The sequence below is a fragment of the Thunnus thynnus genome, chromosome 2 (genome assembly GCF_963924715.1).
Source record: "Thunnus thynnus chromosome 2, fThuThy2.1, whole genome shotgun sequence".
NCBI lineage: Eukaryota > Metazoa > Chordata > Actinopteri > Scombriformes > Scombridae > Thunnus > Thunnus thynnus.
In genome coordinates, this window is record NC_089518.1 from 21,929,266 (window position 1) to 21,946,349 (window position 17,084).

The 17,084-nt window shown below is 41.4% G+C and overlaps 2 protein-coding genes across 7 annotated transcripts in view; one reads left to right on the top strand and one right to left on the bottom strand.

The window, feature by feature from the left end:
• The first annotated feature begins 299 nt into the window (after positions 1 to 299).
• arl6ip4 (ADP-ribosylation factor-like 6 interacting protein 4) lies at positions 300 to 3,736 on the top strand. The gene is made up of 5 exons (XM_067610823.1): positions 300 to 568; positions 657 to 992; positions 2,424 to 2,541; positions 2,800 to 2,869; positions 2,958 to 3,736. The coding sequence occupies exons 1-5, from the start codon at positions 424 to 426 to the stop codon at positions 3,012 to 3,014; spliced, it is 726 nt and encodes a 241-aa protein (XP_067466924.1). The 5' UTR covers positions 300 to 423; the 3' UTR covers positions 3,015 to 3,736.
• Positions 3,737 to 3,828: 92 nt separating this feature from the next.
• The window catches only part of LOC137197388 (membrane-associated phosphatidylinositol transfer protein 2-like), a 46,795-nt gene continuing 33,539 nt past the window's right edge, over positions 3,829 to 17,084 (bottom strand). For 2 of the 6 annotated variants that reach the window (XM_067610768.1, XM_067610777.1), the window contains exons 11-26: positions 16,745 to 16,934; positions 16,295 to 16,414; positions 15,812 to 16,026; positions 15,491 to 15,666; positions 14,647 to 14,817; positions 13,472 to 13,624; positions 12,321 to 12,485; positions 11,093 to 11,383; positions 10,440 to 10,588; positions 10,217 to 10,333; positions 9,885 to 10,001; positions 9,644 to 9,792; positions 9,310 to 9,459; positions 9,009 to 9,189; positions 8,687 to 8,815; positions 3,829 to 7,674 (exon numbers count right to left, since the gene is read on the bottom strand). In XM_067610768.1, the coding sequence (XP_067466869.1) occupies positions 7,294 to 7,674; positions 8,687 to 8,815; positions 9,009 to 9,189; positions 9,310 to 9,459; positions 9,644 to 9,792; positions 9,885 to 10,001; positions 10,217 to 10,333; positions 10,440 to 10,588; positions 11,093 to 11,383; positions 12,321 to 12,485; positions 13,472 to 13,624; positions 14,647 to 14,817; positions 15,491 to 15,666; positions 15,812 to 16,026; positions 16,295 to 16,414; positions 16,745 to 16,934 (2,854 nt within the window). In that variant the 3' untranslated portion in view covers positions 3,829 to 7,293. The remainder of the gene's footprint in view (positions 7,675 to 8,686; positions 8,816 to 9,008; positions 9,190 to 9,309; positions 9,460 to 9,643; positions 9,793 to 9,884; positions 10,002 to 10,216; positions 10,334 to 10,439; positions 10,589 to 11,092; positions 11,384 to 12,320; positions 12,486 to 13,471; positions 13,625 to 14,646; positions 14,818 to 15,490; positions 15,667 to 15,811; positions 16,027 to 16,294; positions 16,415 to 16,744; positions 16,935 to 17,084) is intronic. The other 4 variants (XM_067610787.1, XM_067610796.1, XM_067610806.1 and 1 more) reach the window with 4 other exon arrangements.

A 17,084-nucleotide genomic window follows, 5' to 3' on the forward strand; every position in this document is an offset into this window, starting at 1 on the left:
AGCGAGGAAAACCTCTTTAAGTGTTCATATGGACACTGAAAACCTATCCTTTAATGCAACAATAACGCTATTCTAATAATATATGATAATAAAACACTGAAAAGGCCCATTCTGTATAATCATTTTCGTCCATCTTGCTTCATTTGTGAATGCAAGACTTTTACTTGTGACAGAATATTTTTTACACGGTGGTATTGCTACTTTTACTTTAGTAAAATGTATTTCTTCGTAGTTTTCTGCCACTGTGAATAGTCAAACCAACTCGAGTAGGAACTAGGAACCAAAAGACTGCATTTCCCGACGGAAAGAAATCGCGGACGGGCACACTTCCGTAAACTGAGGTCTGCAATGGCTGCTGCAGCAACGCTTGCCTTGTAGCTTTCTGTGTGGATTAATCTTTATCTTCGTGTAGTTGTGTCAGTTATGGACCGCAGCAGATCTCCCGACAGAGCCGGCAGACTGAAAAAACACGAGAAGAAGAAGAAACGGAGACGTTCCTCCTCTTCTTCATCGTCGTCCTCCTCATCCAGCAGCAGGAGCAGATCATCAAAGAAAGCAGCACATAAAAGTCAGGGTTGTTTTTAATTTAACCAGCATGAACAACAACAAAAATCTCATTACTGCAGGACTGATTAACTTCTGTTTCTCCCCTTTAGATGTGAAAACACAAAGAAAGAAGCGTAGAAGAAGCTCCTCTTCTTCCTCCTCATCATCCACCTCTTCCTCCTCTTCTTCCTCGTCCTCTTCTTCATCCTCGTCGGGCGATGAAACCTCAAAGAGGAAGAAAAGTAAAACGAAGAAAAAGAAGCTGAGTAAGAAGAAGAAGGCCAAGCTGAAGAAACGGCGGAAGAAGGAGAAAAAGAAGAAGGAGAAGAAGATGAAGAAGGAGAAGAAGAAGGCGGAGGTGTTGCTGCCCGCTCCTCCTGCAGAGAAACCTTCATCTCACCTGGAGGTGTGGCAGAGTGATGAAGGAGCAGTGGAGCTCGGGCCTGGTGGGACATCACACTCCTTCACATTTACCTGTATTTTAATAAGGCGATAATATACAGATATGTGTATGTGATGGTTGCTGATTTAGATATTTGCAGTATTAGAAGCTGCGATAAAACATCTTTTTGACTAAATTCACAATAAGTAAATGATAATCACATTGCTGATTAATTGATTAGTTAATCAATAGAAATCCAGCACACTTTGGCTAATCAATTCATCTTCAAAGTCAATAATCTAGATGAAATGCAAAACATTATTTGGTCCCGGCTTCATACATGTGAGGGTTTTTTCTGCTTTTCTCTATTTTATATCACTGTAAATTAACGATATTTGTACTGCTGGTGATCCCTCATCGTTGGTTATGACCTCATCGTGCCGACAAGCTGTGAACAGTTCAACCAAAGACTAAAATTTTCCTCCTCAGAATGTTTAATTTTGAGGATTTCTAGAGACCTGAAGAGGAAAAGATTCAGTGTTTCACATGAAAAAAGCAAGAAATGTGAGAAAAATAAGGGAAAAAAACATAATTATATGTAACAGAAATATTTTTCCTTCATATTCCTTCCATAATAGTCGATTAATCTTTAAGGTTAGTTGTCAAGATGAAATGGAAAAATATTATCTGGTCATAACAGCTTCATAAATGTGAGGATTTTCAACTTCAAGCTATTGATCACCTGGCATTTTGTTCATTGAACAGGAGTCTGTATGTTGCAGCTTTGTTCTGCATAAGAAATAACATCAAAAACAGTTTAAATCTGTAAACAAATGTAGATTATTCAAAGTTTAAGACAGCTGACTGGAAATCACCTTAAATGTAGCTCAGTGTTAGTGTTTCTTAGATTCTATGCACATTCATACTTTGAAAAATGATTCATTTTCCTCCAATGAAATTGATCGATTGATTTCTGAAGTGCAAGAACTTTGTAGTTAGTGTTGTCTGCTAAATGTTAAGTTAAATTCATTTTTAAAAGACAGAGAGAGATTTGTAAACACACAGTTATACTGGACTCTTACAGGCCACTTGTACCTAAACAAAAGGCAGCTGTAGGAGTGCAGCTCTGTGTTCATGGCGTCCTCTGAAAACGACGATATGACAGCAATGGAAATGGTTATTGATTCTGTTTGAGTGTTTCACCGCAGTATATAATAGAGACGGTATACCAGCACTTCTCCAATATGAACACATACAGTTGACCATGTAGTGTATAAGAGAAGCCTGCAGAAGTCTACAACAAACAGCTACCGTGGTGTAATCTCTGATGACAGATTTATATTGTCTCATGGTATAAATAAGATATTACCCAAACCCTATATCAATATCGTGAAATAACATTGATTTTTTTTCCTGTTTTCTTTACAGCCATTGTTGTTCAGAACAGACAGATTATATATGTATATAACACATTCTGCTCTGTTGTCCTCTGCAGTCATGACGGATGAGCAGAAGGCCCGACTCTCCACTAAGAGGCCTCTCACCAAAGAGGAGTACGAGGCCAGACAGAGTGTAATCCGCAAGGTGGTGGACCCTGAAACAGGACGCACCAGGTAAGACTGAGCAAGTGTCAAGTTTACAATCCACAGCAGATGAGTTTAAAGGAACAGTTCAACCAGTATTTAGATTTACATTATCCCCAAACATTCAGCTGCTTCGCCTGTTTCCATCTCGGTCTAATACCGAGATTTCTCCTTACGGACAAATGGTATCATGTTGCCCTCAAATTACACTCTCCATACATAAGCTCTCCTGTATATTCATCACTTAACTAGTTTAAAAATGAACACTTTTTTTCTGTTTTCTTCCAGACTGGTGAGAGGAGAGGGGGAGATCATTGAGGAGATAGTCAGCCGGGAAAAACACAAAGACATCAACAAGGTAACAAGAGAAACGCTAACGCTATAATTTTGTGAAATGAACACACTGTAACCTTGTATGTAACTGTGAGCTCCCGTTCATCCCGCAGCAAGCCACAAAGGGAGACGGGAACGCCTTCCAGAGAAAACTGGGACTCAACAGATAAGAAGCCGCAGCGATCTTCTCCAGGAGGACATTTTCATAAACTGAAACTACCATCTCAAGAAGAAGCTGCCCAGACTGCTGAAACGTGACATTAAATGAAGCCATTTGAAAATATTTGCCAAAATGCATATTTTACTATGCATTTTATATTTAAGATTCTGTTGCCTGTGATTGAACTGTACAGCAGAGAAAGTACAAAATAACAGGCACATTTTCTCTTGATGTACACAAATGAGTCGAATCTAGGTGAAAGCCATTATCTCCTGTTTGTTTGCCTTGTTGAATCTATGTTAATCACATAGAGGAGACACTAAGAGAAGCAGATGAGTCAGTGGAGGATTTGAATGTTTTGAGTTAATTGAGATCTTTGTAAAGGAGCAGCGACTCAACGTGCTCATCTGGTGTATCTTTGATCTTCATTCATGCATATTTATTTTGTTCGGATGATGTCTGATATTCTGACTGTGAACAGCGTGACCATTCAAACTGTTTCTTCATTTGAAATCAGCTAATTTTGCATAACGTCTACTTGGTATGATAAGCTGATTTAAGTGTTCGGTATCCTGTCTGACACTGCAAACATTCTTTTTGTAATATTCTGGCTACGTACTTCACACCCACTCGTAGACGTCTTCTCACCTTTACATCACACTTTCTGTTTCTGTGAAATCTGATTTTGTATGAACTGAACCCAGAAAAATAAATCCGTTGTGTTAAATGCAATGAATTCTCCAATAGTTTTTCTCTATCCATGTTATTTTTCATGACAGCGTTCCTATTTAGAGAGTGGAAAAAAGGCCCAAATTACTTAGTGGTTCTTTATATGTTCTTTATACACTTTACATAAAAACACAAGCGAATGGATAAAATGAAGATATCCAAAACCTACAAGATACACACCCTGTACAATGAAAATATTTTCCAAGCTTTTACCAAGGTATGTTGTGTGTGTGTGTGTGTGTACATAAATATCAGTATAGCCTGTGAATGCTGACTGTCGTTAATGTAACAGTCACATTAACTCGGTGGACAGAGCTTGAGACGGTGATGAGTTGCCTAATGTTGGTTAAATATATCAAGTTTATGCCAATAGCTTTCTCCTTTGCACATTTCCCTTTAAGTGAAAACACACCAAAGTCGTTTAACAAAAATATGGCCTTTTCCTATTTCCAAACAGCAAACAAACAGTCTATTCTTTTCTGTGAAGCAGCGTTCGTTCTAGGCCTCGCAACACAATGGTCAATTTAAGGCAGAAAAGGGAAATGTAAGGCCTCTGGTAATGTGTGTGTCAGAAGCAGAATCGAAGGGAGCGTCTGCCCAGAGGTATCCGAACTTCACAGATAACTGCACCGCTTCATCTTTACATTCGCTGGATTTTTTTTTTTTTTTTTTAAATATTCAGATCTCACAGGAGGGGATTAGGGTTCAGTAGTTGCCAACTGTACAGCAGTGCCTGTCCCTTTCTTTCCCCCAAGAGCAAAGTTTAATCAGCAGCTTTCCTAAAAGAGTTGTCTATTTCAAATCTTTAAAAGGTCAAAATGCAGAGGGACAGTAGTACAGTGTGGATTCCTTCAGCAGGATAACAAGAAACAGTACTGAAAAGGAGAATTATAGGTGTCTTTGCATTAGCATGTACACTCTAATATCAGTCTACCCTCATTGATATAAATGGGGAGGACACAATATTAGTTAACACCTCTCAGTATAACACAATACAGTTCAACAGCACCTCCAAAGTGACACCTCTCTATCACAGTTTAAACAAAAACAACATTAAAAAAAACCTTCATGAAGGTAGGATTTATTGCAGGGCTGACGTGTAAATTTCCGGGTCACTTTTAAATGTTCAGTGGATTCATCTAGACCTGCGTGTGCTGGAATGGAAACATTGATAAAAACAGTTAAGACTGAGCATGTCTACCCACAGGAGAAAAAAAACCTACTGTACTATTACGTATCCTTATCAGGTCGGTGGCAACTTTTTTCACAACTTTTAGATACTCTGCAAATGCTTGTCGAGCACTGGAACGTGTTCAAGTACCCTCCGCAATTTGCCGTCTGTAGAATATGTGCCTGTTCACACTGATTGTCAATGCACTGTGACGTTTCCTCAACACAGTCTGTTTGATCTTGTGGTGTGGTTGAGTTAGATATTGCACGTTTCCCCTTCCGTTTGAGCCCATATTGGTCCATTTGCAGTCAGCTCTGTACACGTCTATTCGAGGGACAAAGACACATCATTTGAATGAATAAACCACAAAATTTTTACCCATTTCAGAAACAGCTGGCCAACAGTGTAAAGCGAGTCTTAGCTCTGTGTTCCTACTTCTGACAGCGTATTGTACAGAATTTACAATTTGCAGATTTTTTTTTTCCTTCCTCTAAAAAGGTGCAGAAAAAACAGAGAAAGAGACCTTAAACCTAAGGAGGATTATCTATGAGCACATTCAACACCTCATTTACAGCGGAGGGATAACCAGAGAGAAGCCATATCCCAAACTTTCCAAAATAGATATAACAAAAACGTACAATATATGACACAAGATAGCAGTTCTGTTGATACAATTCTGGTGAGCTGCAAGATACAATAATAAAAATACAATACTGTGCCAGGCAAAGACCTCTCGAGTTTTGGCTGTTGCAACTGAAGTTTGAAGGAAAAAAATAAAACACAAAGTAGCGAAAGTAATCTTAACACATTTTTGTTCACAAAATCAATACATTTTAAAATATCTATAATCTTAAATAACAATAATAATCATCATCATTAATCAATAAAGTGTATCCTGAATGAGGTGGTGTTTAACCCCAGAGTAAAGAAGACACTTGAAGCTGGTCTTCAGTGGACCAGATACCAGATCTGCACTGTAATATAACAATTATGTACATAAGCCTTGTTAAGGCATTCGACTACATACTTACACACACTATTCCATTTTTACACAGGAGACTAAAATCATGTCCTCTCTGTTCACGTACAGTATATCAGTCTATACTGTTTACTTTGGCACATTAACCGTACAGTAGCAGGAGTTTTCCCTATAGTGGCGTCATACGTTACTTATTCAGGAAGGTTTCAGCAGCGCAGTAATGGTGAGATGTGGTGAAATGCTATAAAAATCCGGGAACAGTTTCAGCTGCAACCATGGTTAAAGGGTAATTTTGTAGTTTCCTTCATGTGATATTTGGATGGTTCTTTGGCCTGAGGGAAGACTAGAAAACAAGCAAAACTGAACTGTGTGGTTTGGTAATCAGCTTGCAAACGTCAACAGAATTTAGTCATTTGCTCTTTGTAAAAGCTAAAAGCAGCAGTAGTTCTTGATCAAATTGCTTCAAGATGGTTTATAAATCACCCAAACATTGATTGGTGTTAGTGATAAATTATAATGAGTTTCCTAAAAACATGTCAACAAGATTCGTTTTGGCTAAATATTTGTGTGTTTGTGTGGTCGCACCCTGAAAAGCAACACGTTCAATCCAGTTTTACCTGATTCTCGTTCTGCTCTCAGACTAGAACATCTGGGTGCGCCCCAGTAGCCGAATGGTTACTGCGCATGCTGCGTTACCACAACAATGTCATACCCATCTCTCTCTCCCCTTGTTTCCTATCTGCCTCTTCACTGCCCACTATCCAATGAAGGCAAAAAAAGCAACAAAAAAAAAACTTAAAAAAAAAAAACTAAAACATCACACAAACATGACATAGCTTGAAATCTATTACACAAAAAAGTTTATGTCTATAGTAATAGTTGTGCTTGAAGTGGCCACAGTAGTCAGTTACAGTGCAATACCAGCACATGGACCTGATAAAAGGCTTCCTGTAACCACTTTGTGTTGTTCACCAACGTATACAGGATGGGGGGGTGCTTATATGTGTAACCAATCCAATCTAAAAGCCTACTGTAAGAGGAAAACTGACTAACTGACTTGTATTCAAGACTGATAAATATTTAATAAACAGTAAGAAACAGTCTGGATTCCTACAATATTAGCTACGGTCTGTCTGTGTCGTGTTTGCATGTTCCTGCTTTAGGAAGATGTCTCTTGAAATGCCTGTTAAGTTTTGTGTTTTAAACTAAATGTAGCCATCCGTCCATAAATGTTTGTGTTGAATGTGATTTTATGAATGTTTTTATGAAGAGTGGTTTGTAGCACCTATTATTTTCATTGTGGTTTTTACCCATCTGGTGCAAGCACACTGTTTGTCACTCTTTTTCACTCGCAGTTTCTGGATGTCATGTGTCACTCTTCAGAAGGTATTTCACAATGTCTCTCTAATCTCACTTCGGGCTGAGAACTCCTGGTTCCAGCTTTGTGCTGCTGCTGCGGCCCCAGCAGCTCGCTGTGATGCTCATGCTGCGCTGTGTCGCTCCCTGGCTGTAGGTGTGAGCGCGCTCCAGCCGCTCCCGCTCCAGCCGCTCGCTGTCTGACTGGCTCTGTGTGCGCTCTGGTCTGTTGTGGATGCCTGTTGGGGAGCTGGGGGCCGGCTGGGAGGAAATGGTGCGCAGCAGGTGGTTCCGCTTCCTCAGGAAGTCGCTGTTTGCACCCAAACCGAAGCTGCCTTTACGAAGCACCATGCGTGCGGTGCTGGACTTGGCCGGCCGAGAGCGATGGTTGTACTCCAGCTGAGACAAATGAGCTGCATATCCCTCTGTGATGAACTGGGGAGAGGAACAGAGCAGAGGCATGCGGTCAACTGGAAATAAATACAGAATTTTCACGTCTTGATTCAGTTAATTCATATTAGTTTATTCAGTTGAATTAATCATTGATTGAGTAGCATTAACAGACAGGTATCAAATGTCAAATCATTTTTGTGGGGATTTGGGGGATTGTAATGTGTTGAGCAAGGTTTCTTTAAAGCATTTGGTGGGTGATTTTCTATATATATTTGTTTATTGTGAACAAAGCTCATGTGCAGAGTTAAACCAGCAATTAACTCATCCTACTTACAAGTATTGTATGTGTATCCAAAGCCTGATGTATCATATTCCTCTGCACCATAGACCTCCGTTGATGTCCAAAAACTATTAACAAAATATCAATGAGTCACACTGTTGCACTGGGTGACATGTTCCTTCGTCCATGAAAACTTAGTTTGTTTAGAAACGGCTCTAAATAGTAAAAATAGTGAAAACATAGTAACCCAGTTCCGTTTACAGAGCTTTGCTAGATTGTTGTGCTACATAACACAACCTCTTGACTTTGTACTGAAGTTCTTTGAGATATTTATAATGTGGTAAAAAGTCAAGAGGTTGTGTTATGTAGCACAACAAGCCAGAGAAGCTCTGTAAACTAAAACATGTTTCGCACATGTGCAGTGGCGTCTGCCATACTAGGAACCTCACTCCTGAGGGTTACTATCTTATCTCTGTTTCTACTTTGTGGAGCTGTTTCTAAACAAACTAAAATAGCTCAGGGACGAAGGAACATGTCATCCAGTGCAACGGTGTGGCTCACTGATGTGTTTTTAATAGCTTTTGGACAACAACGGAGATCTACAGCATGGAAGAATTAGATATATCAGGCTTTGGATACACGCACAATACTTGTGAGTAGGATGAGTTTATTGTTGGTTTGGGTCTGAACATGAGGTTTGTTGACAATAAGAAAAACATAGAAAAGCGCCAGTCTTATCCTTTAAGATGTGCAAAAAAAATAATCAAAGGGTACCTGACACTGCTGCTGCATCTTCTTGGAGGGTCTTCCGACGATGTATATTTGGCAGGGAGGCAGGCCGATGGAGGTGTAGACTGAGATGTCTTTGGTTGATCCATAGCCAGCAAAAATCTTCAAGTGAGCCTGGAATCAGTCAAATGAAGGAGAGCACTGTATTTTTCTTAACGACTAAGTTAATATTTCTCTCACAACAATACCACGACGGCATTGTTGTCTTAGTTTTCATCTCTAAAAAATGTAGTCATCCTATGAAGATTAAGGCTACACATACTGGACATGGCCTACAATACATATAAAACAGCCCCCCCTCACTGACCTCTGTCAAGGACTTGAGGAAGTTGGCCTTGTGTCTGAGTGGATCATGGACGAGGCCGTCACAGAAGGAGACGATGCCATGAGGGAAGTTGTGCTGAGACAACCAAGCCACTACCCGCTGCTTCTGCATGTCTGGACGTCCTGTTACATAGATGATCAAATAGCCTAAATCCTGCCAGTGCCTGCAATGAGACGAGGAGAAACAAGAGATTAGAATCAAGACACATACAGTATGTGATTTAGCAGCACAGACACAACTACTGTTTCAAGTACAAGAAAACAACACAAGAGGAGCTGGGTACCTGACAACGTCCACAGCTCCTGCCCGGACTTTAGGGTCACTACCCATGATTGACACACTGGCAGCAAATGACCCATCGATGCTAAATACCACAAACTCTGTGCCACGTGGAATAACCGTCAGGTAGCTGTCTGCAAATGTGTGGTCACCCCTGGAGAGTCCACAGAACAAGAGAGTAAGAAAGTTGGAGAGAGATAAAGACCAAATGAGATGTTTTTTCTTGAAATTCACCTTAAGGAAACCAAAACACAATAAAGTAAACTAAAAAAACAAAACAAACTAAATATGCTTATAAACTTGAATTATTCAGTAAACTAACCCACACTAACACACACCTGACAACCATTTTGACTGGGTAGACTCCGATGCCCAGACGCTTGTCCTCTGGGATGATAAAAGACACGCGGCCACTACTGTTGGTTACCTCTGTGTTGAAGTAAACCCATTCCCCTGATGGAGGCTGGGTCATGATGTGCAGGTCAACCTGAACAGAATTAGAGAACAAACATTTAATATAAAAACAAATCACACAGGCAGTATTGAGTGTGCTGTTATGATGACAAAAAAAGAGTTTACCTTTTCCCCGGCCAAAGTGACCATGTCCAGAGGGCCGTACATGAAGCGACCCATCACGACCTGCTGGCTGTCTTCTGTGAACACGGCGTCATTTACACGGTGGTTGGCAGTCACGTTCTGTCAAACAAGCCAATGATTTTGTAGTCAATTTCATAAAAAACAAACAAGTAACTGACGCTTTGAGTTTCTTTTAAGCATTTTTAAATATTTGATGACATTTGACAACAAAGACCAAGGTGCAAGGCCAGATTTGAACCCAAGATGTTGTGATTTAATAGAAAGCATCCTCACAGCCTGAGCTCCAGAGCACCCTGAAAAGCTCTGATCCCTACCCTGATCTTCACGTGAGTCCTCTTGCGGAGCCACTTCTCTCGAGGTTTGGAGGGAGTAAATTCAGACACTTCTTTCCCATCGAGCTCCAGGATGCTGGAGTTTTCGTGCCTCATGACCTACAGCAGACATTTCGATCACTCATCCTCAGTGTCAACGGATAAAGGACTGACAGTTGAGGCCGCATATAAGTGGACATTAACAGGTATGATGATGTTGACTCACCTGTCTCAGGAGAAAAGACACAACGTCAGTGGACTCCCAGTAGGATGCGTGGAAGAGGTGCGGTAAAGCCACTGTGGGGAAAGCGGTCAGAGCATCGGGGCAGTAGAGAGCAAAGTCCAGTCGCTTTGTGCCCCACCAACGTGCTGCAACTACGATGGGGATGGAGCGAATAGGGTGCACAGACGTAAGATGAAACTATAAGAGTCAGTGTAAGGTTATGTGATGCCACGCAAAGGGCGCAACACCCCTGAAGCTAAAGCAAAAAGACGATTTCAATCTTTAACCACAAACATCACCGATCCCAGCAGATCTTCAGCTATGGGAAGGAGAGGAAGGAGTTTGTAACCGTTATTAACAAGTGCTGAAACAACAGAACAGAAGGAAGAAAAAGATAGTTAGAACTGATTAAATGATTATATAAGCAACTGAGGATGTGTGTTAGTATTTGCGTGAAAAAAAGATAATGGATTTGGAAAGAAGGGGCTGGATTTATTCATCATTCCTCATCAGTTGAACTTATGAATTCAATTTTGATAGAAGCAAAGGGGAGGAAAAAGAGGCTTTTTAAAAAAGACCCAACATTAAATCTTTGGATTGGGACAAAGTACAGGACAAAGGACAGAGAAGAGCTGTAGCCTCGCGCTGAAAAATACCTTGCTCTACTTCAGCCTGGGAGTCCAGCGAGACCAGATCAGATATAGCAGAGTCCAGCCCCGCTGACGGGCAGCTCTCATACTGCCCAGTGGGACTTAGACCATCACATGTTTCTGCCTCAGAGTCCAGCTCTGCCGCTACATTTGCATCGGGAAATCCTGCGGCCTGGTCAGCCCCTGCTTTCTTACGGGTTTTAGGAGGACTTTTCAGGAAGAATTTGTTTTGTGACGATAGGGCGAGTTGGGACAAAAGGCTCAACTTTTTGGATTGGTTAATTTGGCATGATTTGGCTATGGGGAGAAAACAAAAAGAGAAACAAAAACCATATGAAAAACTGATGCATGTTGGTATGTGACAGTTTAAAAAAGATCATGGAGGGATGTTGGGCTGCGTCCGGTGTCAGTAAGCTGCCTTAAACAGAAAAAAATAATTGTTATTAGAAGTTAAGTGAGAAGAGAAAAACATCCTCTGATGTTCCGGTGTCACATGAGCAGAAATCTTGCATAATTAGTTGATGTGAGTCTCCAGGGTTGTACTGTAAAACAGCAGCGTATGTGAGGTACAGATAAATGCTCTGGCAACAGAAGTGAAAAAGTGAGGAGAGGGAGGAGGAGCGGGGGGGGGGGGGGGGGAGGCTTTTGGAAGACAATCTCACATAAAACACAACAGAATACTGTTCATCTCAGCGAACGTTGCAATAGGAAGTGGACAATGCAGGAATGGCTGAGGGAGGCAGGTGTCTACATGCATTGCAACATCAGATAAATGCAGCACTCGTTCATTGCATTTACATTTAGACGGTGGATAAGAGTAAGACAGACAGTGAAAAGTGGCACTAAGCTCGCTCTTCTTCAGGACTCTGCTTGCTCTATTTGGGACTTTGAAATTCAGCAAGATGTGGAGAAAACACTCTCTCCTTAAAAAATGCAGGTGTTGCGTTTGCCTAAGAAAAGGTAGCAAAAAAGGAGCGGGGGTATTCATGTCTACCTGGCTGACTAGACTACTCCAGATGGAGTGCAGGGTGTGTGTATGTAGAGTCAGAGAAACGTAGTTGAGAGAGAAAACATGAGGGAGCAGAGTGGGAAAGAGGAACAGGACAGAAAAATAGAGTAAAGTTAGTCTGAAAGAAAGAGGAGAAAGAGAGGGAGAATAACTACTGTGGATCCAGTGTTTGTGTGAGTGCAAGGAAGAGAGAAAGAGAGACTTGTTGGTGTTGAGAACACTTACTGTTGGCTATGTTGGTGGCAGTGTAACTGTCTGCCATTCCTGAGACCTGGCTGGCAATGCTGACCTCACTGGCCCTCCGCTGGCCCCGGGAGAGGGGGCCCGTAACGGGGGATGAGGGGTACGAACTGTCCATGAAGACACCACCATGAGACTGAACAACATCCGCTATTGAGTCGAAACAAGGAGATCCCATTAGACAGAGACACAGGTAAGGGGAACTCACAGTGATGAGGGGGCGAGGGAGATGCGGGTTAGGGTGGCAGCAGAGAAATGTGACGGCAGGCAGCACAGTTTCAGAGTGAAACCACAAGGCGGCCTCATCATGGCCAAGGTCAGATTTCTGGAGCCGACCAAGTGGAAACACGGGCGTATGACTACATGAAACACTTAGTGAACGTAAAATCACAAATGTCCACATCTGTTAGTCACATCCACTTGTTACTATCTCTTATGGAGCTGATTTTTATCTAATAGCAAAGTAGTATCATGAAACAGTGCTGGAGATTTTATAAAATCAGATGACCTCTGACCATCGTCACAAGGAGGAACAGGAGGGTACAGTAGTATATTCAGGATGTATAGATAGAGCTCCAAGTACAGTACAATACACTGCGCAAACACAACATCACAAGCACCACAATGTTCACATCTCTTTGAAACTCACACAGTAGTAGAAATGCCCTCTGATGACATCGATAATCTTTCTAGCCCTTGTCAGACACTATGGAAGTGATGCAGACACACTGAAACCCCGCTTAAAAACCACAGCACAAACACAAATGCTTGCGTCCTCCAAACACTGGACGTGATGTGAATATGTGACGGCAACAACAAAACACCATGAGAAATGTGTATCAGATTTTCCAAAGTATTTCCATGGCTTGTTGTAGCTATTACTACTGTTATTATTTCTATTTGTGAGGCTACAAATTCAATAAATTTCGACAAAATATAAAAAAAAGAAAACAACTTACACAAAGTTATTTAGACAAAATGCTACAACAGCGATGGAAATACTCAGAGTGGACACATGGTAGATACAAATCTGATCATCCCGGACGTGACAGCGAGAAGGACGGAACAAACAAGACAACAGAAACACACTGAACGGGGATCAGGACAGATGCAGGTGAATGGGAGAGGCTACACACACTCCATAGTGGCGGGTGTGGCTTTGAGGGAGCCCTCCTGCCAGTTTAGCACAGGCACAGGGATGCAGGTCTCACTGATGGTCTCCTGACAGCGAAGGGACAGGGGAGGCCCACTGTCAAGTAGCAGCTGAGCGTTGCTCTGGACTGTCTCCACTACAGAGGGAGGTGGAGGAGGAGGGGGTGGGGTGGGTTTTGGAGGTAGAAAGCCAGGTATGCAGATATGGGGACGGGAGGCCGAGAGAGGAAGAAGGAAAGAGGACAAGGAAGACACAAAAACATATGAAGCAAGAACAACTGAACATGAGACAAGAAAGCAGAGTCAAGCCCTTAGTCAAGCCCATTTTGTTTGAACTGCAACTGTTTGTAAGTCATATCCTGTCATACCACACTGTTGTAAGATTTCAATGCCCTGAAGTCCGCTTGTCATAAAATCTCTGGTACTTTCTTAACTCAACAATTATGTTAAATTTATCTTGGTACTGAAAACTTGCTAATTAGTTACATGAGGCAGACCTGAGGGTATTCAGTGCCAGTCATTTGATGAAAGCTATCACTTTTAGGACAAAATTCATAAATAAAATCCTCAGTCTGCAGTCATTAAGGCACAACTTCAAACTTATTGAATAAGCCCTGGTTCCTGGTAGTGTCCTTACTAATTTTCTGTGTCCTTTTTCTTGGTAAATCCTCATGATGAAATGTGTGAAAAGGGCAGGCTGAGGCTCTAAGGGTTACTCCACTATAATGACCAGTCCAAACAGAAACCACCAGCAGGACTATGACCACATTCAGATGAGTAAACTGCTTCACAAAAGATGTTGAAGCACAAACAGTAGAAAAATGTTTCATTTTTCTCTCAGACAATGTTTACTCTGTGAAGCAACTTTCGATGTGCTACAAAGGTATCTTTAAGGCATGTGTGGTCTATGGCATGCATCCATGGAAAAGCAGGACAGTTGGTTACCATCAGACCTGACAGCGTCTGCGGTGTCAACTGATGTTATCTTTAGTCCCAAAGAAAAATCAAAACAATCCAGGAAATTTTGCATTCATGTCTGTGCATGTGAACCCAAGTCAGAACTACAGAAATGTTTCTACATTGCAATTCACAATTAGATATTTACTGAATTTATTTTTATTAATGACATCTCTCTACATCATTGGTGCGGGGGCCTCACCCAGTAGAGCTGAGTTTCCATCTCCCAGAGGAAAGCGTTGGTAACGGGGCACGTTGAAGGGAGGCAAGAGGTGAAATTTCCTCTCCAGGAGAGGCTCCAGGCGGGAGGCGGAGGGATCGGCTGGGTGGAACAGGTTATAGACCTGCTGACAGGCGGGCCGCAGCTGAGCCACTAGGGGGAGAAATTGAACCAAAGACATGAGAGAGAAGAAGGGAGGATCCAATGGACCTTTTCCTTGGATGGAAAAGCTACAGAGTGCATCTCCACCTGAGGCAAAGCTTTGCACTTTTGCTCTTTTTATACAATATTGCATAATGTATCATACTTAGGGCTGGGTATCGACCGAAATAACCCAGTACCGAGTAGTATTAAAACTTCTCCAGTCAAACGATACCTCCATTTGATCCTTTTTGTACCCAGATCTAGAAAAAAATGACTATTTGTATGGTTTTGCTCACAGCCAATCACCACGAGCATTCTTTGATTTAATGTGACGTGTGATTTGCCCACTACTGCAGCAGTTACAACCCACACAGTCTGTGGTGATAATACTACATTGTATAGTTTTGTACAGTTATTTAATAAATATTTCAATAATTGTATTTGTGTAAAAATCATTTGGATGGGGAGGAGTGGAGGCATTTTACACAACTGAATGCTTCCATTAGCATGATGGGTATCGAATGAAATAAAAAAAAAAGGTATTGAATGAAATACTCTATTGGTATCAGTATTGTAATTTTTTAAAGGATACCCAGCCCTAATCATGCACAACATAAACGATGTTTGCCATCATTGACTAGATTACAACAAGTATTATATTACTTTCTACAAAGTAGCTTACCATCCAGCATAGGAATGACAGTCTTTCTCAAGGCGAGCACCAAGCCCAGCGGAGAGCCGAACAGGAAAAAGTCAGACACCTCAAAGTCAAACTTCCCCAGGGAGCATCCATCCAGCATAGTGCTGCTGCTCGACCTGCGTGAGGCTGCGTCGTTCCTCAAGACACTGGAGTGTAAGCTGGAAGGACGACACAAAGTCATTTCCTCATGCAGAACTAAAAATAAATCATACTCTGAGAGGACATGAAACAAAGACTGAGTAGTTTTTATCTTCGTGTTGAGGGTTTTTGTTATTTCTATAAATCATTTTGAACAAAACACACCTGGACAGGAAAGCCTGGTGTTGTTTTATGGTGTCCAGTTCATAGGTTGAGGAGTCACTTCTCTTGCGTGGCAGTTGTCTCTTGGTGTCGTCACCCACGCTGGCACGAGGGATGTCGATGTTACTGCGACTGAGATGGCGGCTGCCCTCCAGGGTCGGGGAGGCTGATCCGTGCCCGCTATTGACAATGATGCCTGGAGAGAGGAGGTCCTGGTCCTGCAGGGGCGATTCGGGAACGTGTGTTATGAAAACTTAAGGCAATTTAGAAAGAGTCCATATACTGTATGACTTTTTACGACTTTTAATGAAGGAGAGAAAAAAAGGCTTAAATTGCAGAAATTCGATTGTAATCAGCAATTTTGGAAGTTTTGGTGACAAATTATATTAAAAGCTGAAACTTCAGAGTTCATTACTTTACAATATATAAATCAATATTTAATAAACTCTTTTATGTTTTCACTATATTGCATATTTTGTCTCTTACCTGAACACTGACAATACTGCCCCTTCGGCTGCTGTTTTGGCTTTCGTTGACTGTCTGATTGCTGCTGCACAGCGCATCAAACCCTAATATTCCTCCGACACAGTCCCCGATGAGGCAAACCTGCAGAGGTCAAGGATGAGAAATAAAGTTAATTCAATAATATATAACTCGATTTTGAAAATAAAATGTTTTTATTATTTCATATTATTGTTTGAAACATTTATGCTATCATATGGAAAATAAACTAGTAAGTTGTTTTAAATAGTGACTTTGAAAACCATTATCAGATTACATCATTATATGAGCCATAATTATCTTATAAAAAGCAGGTTTTGCAGTCCTTGAGAACTATTATAAAACGACATATCACAAGAACAAAGCATGACACCTAAAAACCAGTATTGGTATCCAAGAATACAATACTGGTAACTTCAGAGTGTAGTAACCAACCTGGCCAGAGAAAGCAGCACCATCCAGAGACTTAATGAAGTCGGTGTACACCTGGTTTGCTCTGACAATGACGGTCGCCACAGCCTCCTGGTACTGTGGAGCAGAAGTGGCCAGCAGGGGCAGAGCTGCTAGGGGGATGTGGTCCTGACTGCTGGACAGACAGCTCTCGTCGTAGCTGTATGGGCTCAGGCTGCCGCAAAAGACACAAATGAACTACATTAAACTGCGAAATATTAAAAAAAAAGATCAAGACGGTCCACAGAGGAGTTTGAAGAAATAAACACTGGGAGAAGGGACAACGGTCATGAGCTGCACCTGAATCTTTTCCATCATAAGCAAA

Bases quoted from the DNA above. Each gene is read 5' to 3' on its own strand.
- arl6ip4 (XM_067610823.1), top strand. From the start codon at position 424: ATGGACCGCAGCAGATCTCCCGACAGAGCCGGCAGACTGAAAAAACAC. The intron at 2,542-2,799 runs GTAAGACTGAGC...GTTTTCTTCCAG, and splicing joins CCTGAAACAGGACGCACCAG to ACTGGTGAGAGGAGAGGGGG. The intron at 2,870-2,957 runs GTAACAAGAGAA...TTCATCCCGCAG, and splicing joins AACACAAAGACATCAACAAG to CAAGCCACAAAGGGAGACGG.